This window comes from Rana temporaria, chromosome 6, assembly GCF_905171775.1.
Source record: "Rana temporaria chromosome 6, aRanTem1.1, whole genome shotgun sequence".
Classification (NCBI taxonomy): Eukaryota; Metazoa; Chordata; class Amphibia; order Anura; family Ranidae; genus Rana; species Rana temporaria.
The window spans coordinates 127,841,707-127,848,399 of NC_053494.1; the positions used below are offsets into that span (position 1 = coordinate 127,841,707).

General features: G+C 40.6%; 1 protein-coding gene across 1 annotated transcript; it reads left to right on the forward strand.

The window, feature by feature from the left end:
- Positions 1-305: 305 nt before the first annotated feature.
- LOC120942673 (gamma-crystallin 1-like) lies at positions 306-5,291 on the forward strand. Its single transcript, XM_040355614.1, has 3 exons — positions 306-402; positions 1,825-2,067; positions 4,937-5,291. Exons 1-3 carry the CDS (start codon positions 394-396, stop codon positions 5,210-5,212), a joined length of 528 nt encoding a protein of 175 aa, XP_040211548.1. The 5' UTR covers positions 306-393; the 3' UTR covers positions 5,213-5,291.
- Positions 5,292-6,693: the final 1,402 nt, after the last annotated feature.

Genomic DNA, 6,693 nt, shown 5'->3' on the forward strand with positions numbered 1-6,693 from the left:
AAGAAAAATAAAATAGAACCGAGAAATGTATAAGCTCTACAAAAGTTTTAATCTTTATTTAAAAATAACGAAGATCAAATTTCTCAGGTAGTTAAAATGTGGTAGTTGTTAAAACAACTAAATAAAAAAAGTTGTTTATAAAACAACTAAATGTTAAACAAAAGCTCTTTGACCATGTATTCTATTCAGTTTAGATAGTATTGCAGAGAAAAATAAAACAAGTTCCCTGAGTTGGTGATTTTGTTGTGTTTCAGTCCTATGATCAGAACAGTGCTGACTCTGTCAATGTGATCCACATTCTATTTAATTAAACAATTGTTATGCAAAGTATGCTGTTAGTAACAACTATAAATTGCTTGCATTTCTCTACGTACCACCGCATTATCATCCACGATGGGAAAGGTAAGAGTGTGTGCATGTGTATCATAGGTGTGCGCAGCCTATTACATTAGGGTGTGCACACCAAAGCTCAAAAACGCATGTGTATATATATATATATATAGCAGTAGGGAAATGGACAGTGCCAGTAGAACAGTGGATGGTGTCAGTGGGCAGGGACTGTTGTCAGTAGTTTCTTTTTATTTTATTATTACATTTTACAATTACATTTTTTTTTACAATATTTTTTTACAATCATTTTTTATTTTATTTTACAATTTTTTTAGGGGCACCATTGGGGGACTTTAGTGAGATATCGGGGGCCTAAACAGACCCCTGATATCTCATTTTTGAGACAGAGAATGGGGCTGAAGACAGAGATTCCCTTTCTCTGCAGCCAATCAGCAAGGGGAATCTGTGCTGCACAGGATGATTAGGGTGTGCCTGGGCACACCTGGCACACCCTGTGCGCACGCCTATGATGTGTATATATATGTTTTTCTCCCCCAAAAAAAAATTTGATTGCCTGTGCTATTTTTTACCGTTACTGGTTTGCTTTAGTAATTTAAATGTACAATAGTAAAAGCTAATATAAAAGTGTCTAAAAGTGTCTAAAAGTGTCTAAATGTATATGTAAGTGTAAAGCCATGGTGTGCAGTAACCTATAGAAACTAAACAGAAATAACCTATCAATTTTAAGTTGGCCAATAGTACTACTAAAAACTTTATATAGGTTATGTGCTCTAATGCCTAGTACACACGACCGGTTTTCACGAGAAAACTGCCATTCTTTATATTGGTCGTGAAAATGGGTCGTGTGTATGCTCCCTAGCAGTTATCTTGACGAAAAAACTGCCCGCAATTTTTTTTTAAACCAGCTCTCTTTTTCTCGCCGTGTTTCCCGTCAGTCTTTTTCTCGTCACGAAAAACAGTCGTGTGTATGCTTCTCCCAGGGGGAAAAAACGTGCATGCTCAGAATCAAGTTTGTAGCCCTAAAGCAGCCCAAAGGGTGGCGCCATTTGAAAGGAACTTTCGGATATTTTTTTACATGAACGTGTGTATGTAAGTCAGGCTGGAGTGGAATCACGTCGTGAAAAACCTCTGTTTTTTTCCTGCCGAGAAAATTGGTCGTGTGTACGAGGCATTAGTCCCAAACACCATCCAGATAGCCCTTTACAGGCTACAGCAGGGGTCTCCAAACGTACTTACATACTATTTATGTTATTTTGCAAAGCCGACACAATACAGGTAACATTTTAGAGTGTACAACCTCAGTTATTAGGCTAAGAGATTGTAGCCTTTAAGAGGATGTCAGTTTTACCTAATGTTCTGGACTCAGCATCTCTGAAACTAATTGGGGCTTCTCCCCCTAAACTGAAAGCCAGGTTTTACTTCTTCTTGAATGTTCTCAATTGATGAAAAAACAATATGTGAATCTGTTTCCAGATCATCTTCTTCGAGGACAGGAACTTCCAGGGCCGCTCCCATGAGTGCAGCACTGACAGCTCAGAGCTGAGCACATACTTCAGTCGCTGCAACTCCATCCGTGTCGACAATGGAAACTGGATGATTTATGAACGTCCCAACTACACTGGGCAGCAGTACTTTGTAAAGAGGGGAGAATATCCTGACTGTCAGCACTGGTCTGGTCTAACTGATTCTGTCAGATCCTGCCGTTTACTTCCCCAGGTAAAATAAATTATGATTACAGCAAACACATTTGTTGGGACATTTATAGGAATATAAAGATATGGCCACATTGCAGCAATGAGTATTGTGTGACATCTCTCCTTCCTGTGATCCCTGTAGGGATGTAAAAAAAAAGGTAAGAGTGCATTGTCAATAGACCAAGATAAGATCAGTGAAATAGTCAACATTCTATATTTTGGTTTCTTGTTGCAAACTACAGCTTTACTCCTATTATCAGACTGGCCATCACAATTTTTAAAATTCATATAAGCAGCCTAGTTATATACTGATGTTATAGGCCCAGATTCACGTAGATCGGAGCATCTTTGAGCGGGCGTAACGTATCCTATTTACGTTACGCCTCCACAACTTAGACGGGCAAGTGCAGTATTCTCAAAGCACTTGCTCCGTAAGTTGCGGCAGCGTATCGTAAATAGGCCGGCATGAACCCGCCTAATTCAAATGTGGAACAGGGGGCGTGTTTTATGTAAATGTTATGTGACCTGACGTGATTGACGTTTTTAACGAACGGCGCATGCGCCGTCCGTGGACATATCCCAGTGCGCATTGCTCTAAATACACCGCAAGGACGTATTGGTTTTGACGTGAACGTAAATTATGTCCAGCCCCATTCACGGACGACTTACGCAAACTACGTAAAATTTTCAAAATCCTACGTGGGAACGACGTCTATACTTAACATTGGTATGCCACATGTACACCTCATATAGCAGGGGTAACTTTACGCCGGGAAAAGCCTAACGTAAACGGCGTATCTGTACTGCGTCGGCCAGGCGTACGTTCGTGAATTTGCGTATCTAGCTGATTTACATATTTCTACGCGTAAATCAGCGTACACGCCCCTAGCGGCCAGTGTAAATATGCAGTTAAGATCCGACGGCGTAAGAGACTTTCGCCGGTTGGATCTAATACAAATCTATGCGTAACTGATTCTAAGAATCAGGCGCATAGATACGACGACTCAGACTCAGAGATACGACAGCGTATCTGGAGATACACCGTCGTATCTCCTTTGAGAATCTGGGCCTTAGTTGTTTTTTTTTGCATTGTGGTCTATATAAAGCTTGGATAACAATAGTAAAGTATGAATAAGATACTAACACATGACAGCAATATTACACATGATCTTCTCTTTATGTAAAATTTAGCAAGAGAAACAACACAATTTTTAAGTCTAAACCTGAGAAGGGGCTTGTTCCTAGAACCTGGGAATTAAGGGACAGATCCACAGCCAGCCGCCGTAACTTATCTTTTCCCATTTAAGTTACACTGCCGGAAAATTTCTACCTAAGTGCCCGATCCACAAAGCACTTACCTAGAAATTTTCGGGTGTGTAACTTAAATTCCGCCGGCGCAAGGCGTTCCTATTCAAATGGGGGCGAGTCCCATTTAAATTAGGCGCGCTCCCGCGCCGGACGTACTGCGCATGCTTGTGACGTCATTTTCCCGACGTGCATAGCGCGAAATTACATTACGCCGAGCTTCGTGAATCGCGCCGGGTCAAAAAAGTTGCGTCGGGAAAAAAATTTTTAAAAAAAAAAGACAGCGTCGCTGGAAAGAAGGGTCTGCTTTTACATGGTGTACTAACTTTACACTTTGTAAAAGCAGCCCTAATGTTACGATTGCAAACTAAAACTTACAGAGAAAAAACGAAGCTGAAAAGCTTCGTGGATCTCCGTAAGTGCTAATTTGCATACCCGAAGCGGCATTTCGACGCAAAATGCCCCCAGCGGCGGATGCGGTACTGCATCCTAAGATCCAGGAGTGTAAGTCCCTTACACATGTCGGATCTTCTGTCTATCTCTTGGAAAATGATTCTGTGGATCAGTTCCAAACAGGGATACGCAGGGATACGCAGGCGGAACAGCGGATACGCAGGCGGAACAGCAGATCCGCCTGCGTATCTCTTTTGAGGATCTGGCCCTAAAAGACAAGGAAGATTGTTTTAAATTGCTGCTGTCCTGTGAAAACGCACGGGATCATACACAGAGTAAGGGCTCTTTAACACAGGCATTGAAAATAGGCGGTTGGGTTGCATTTTCACACTTCCCAACTGACCCCACTCAAAATTGGTAAAACAGTGAGTGGATAGAGATATACACACTGCTGTGTTAGTATTGCCCAGCATCAAGGCAAAAATAATGCTGCCTCCAGGCACTGACAATTTGCAAACACCTTTATTCACTTTTATTGAAACGCCCCACAAGTGCATTATAGATGAACTGTAAACACACCTATTGCATTTACAAAGAATCAAAAGTAATAATTTCCCATTTTTGGCTTGCAGAAAATGTAAAAATACATTTCATAGGACTTTTGGGGAGCTTAACCTGACGTGGTGTAAATGCCTGTACAAGACATCCAAAACACTCACTATTGCTATAGCTGTGTTAATTCACATTAAAAGGCTGCTTTCATTGCCTGCGTAAAAGAGCCTTTACATTTTTACAGATGTTTACAAAAATTCATCACATAAAAATGTTTTTAATAGTTGTTTTTGTGTGTGTGTGTGTGTGTGTCCCAAGCGTGTCAAGATCCTATGGGGTAAATGACCGCATCAGCCAGGAAGACACTCCAAAAAGCACCTAGAGGCGATTCAGTTTGCATGTGTAGCGCTATATAAGTCATTCATTCATTTAAATATACACATATATAGAAAGAGAGAGAGAGATGTAAATATTATTTTTTTTGTTTTTGTCTTTTGAATATATTTTTTTACAATCAGACAGTCAAATTGTAAAATCTAAAGTTGGAAAATATAGTAAACACGATTAAACAAATTTGTGATATGTGTTTTAATTTGGCCTTTATAGAAAGTCTTATCTAAACCTATGTTTTTTTACAATAGCACTGTGGCTCCTTCAAACTCAGAATCTATGAAAGAGAAGACTTCAGAGGTCAGATGATGGAATTCACTGAAGATTGCCCTCATGTGAATGAAGAATTCAATTACCATGACATCCACTCTTGCAATGTTCTTGAAGGACATTGGATCTTCTTTGAACAGCCCAATTACAGAGGACGTCAGTATTTCCTGAAAAGTGGAGAATATAAGAGATTTACTGAATGGGGAGCCATGAATGCCAGAGTTGGCTCATTTAGGCGCATCTCTGATTTGTACTAAAATCTAAAATGATGAAATTCTTTCATGTGCTTAAATTAATAACTATATACCTAATACATTCATTTTCCTTCATGTTTAATTCTGAGTATTCATTATTTTCATGCAAAGATTATAAATCTATCATACAATTACAATTTTGCATTTAAAAGGTGGAGGGTACACAAAAGTGAGTGATTACAGGTTTTTTATATCTATCTGGGTAAAGATCTGAAAAGAGCTGAAGTCCTTCTTAAGCCTCTTACACACAAAAGGATATCTGATGAAATCTAATCCAATGGATTTTTTCGTCAAGTATTGGATGAAGCTGACTTTCACCATCAGTCAAAAATCCGACCGTGCCAAAACGCGGTGACGTAAAACACTACGACGTGCTGAGAAAAATTCAAAAGTTCAATGCTTCCGAGCATTCGTCGACTTGATTCTGAACATGCATGGATTTTTGACCGATGGACTTCCACACAGACGGTCGTTTTTTTCCTATCGTTTTTTTATCCATAGGAAAAATTTAAAACATGTTCTATTTTTTTTCCACAGATGGAAAACAAACCGATGGGGCCCACACACGTTTTCATCAGACAAACCGATCGTGTGTACAGGGTTTAAGATATCCCCATCCCCTACACACACACACACACACACACATACACACCTATGCATCAAAGTTTTTTCAAAAATAAAATAAATAATAAATAAAAATGTATAACGAACAGAAAAAGACAGAGACTTAGTGCCCGTTCACACTACCGCAACTTGGGATCCGACTTGCGTCGCCCCAAGTCGTGCGACATATGAGAAATTACATTAAAGTGAATGAGAGCCGTCTTAATGCACACTACTGAAGTCGATCCGACTTCAGAAAAGGTTCCTGTACTACTTCAAGGCGACTTCTAGGCGACTTGTACCCATTGATTTCAATGGAAGTCGCCTCCAAAGTCGGATCACTGTCTTAGACCTGGTTCACATTGGGGCGACGCGACAGGCGGCTCAGCCGACTGACGTGTCGCGTCCCATTGAATGCAATGGAACCGTTCTAATAGGAGTGACGCAAGTCGCTCCGATTTAGAAAAAATGTTCCTGTAGTATTTCGGGGGCGGCTCGGGGCGATCTGCATAGACTTCTATACAGAAGTCGTTTTGCGAATCGCCTCTGAAGTCGTCCTCAGGACGACTTGCAGAGTCGCCCCCGAAGTCGTGTCGCCGATGTGTGAACCGACTCTTAACTGAAGCAACTTTACAGGAAAATAAAATAGTTTTCTCAGGCAAACCCCTCCCTCCCACAGAGCTGATTGTTGTTTGATTGGCCACAGGCAAAGTTGCCTGTCCCGGAGGCAACTTGAAGTTGCCTCGAAGTTGCCTTGAAGTTGCCTCGAAGTTGCCCTAAGTTGCCTTGCAATGTCGTGCCGACTTTCATGTCGCTGTAGTGTGAACCGACACTAAGTGCTCTGAAGCAAAGCATGATAATAATAACAGAATGTTAAATAA

What these genes read in the sequence shown, in the direction of transcription:
- LOC120942673 (XM_040355614.1), top strand. An exon ending in CCTGCCGTTTACTTCCCCAG is followed by an intron (nt 2,068 to 4,936) that starts GTAAAATAAATT and finishes TTTTTACAATAG; the next exon opens with CACTGTGGCTCCTTCAAACT.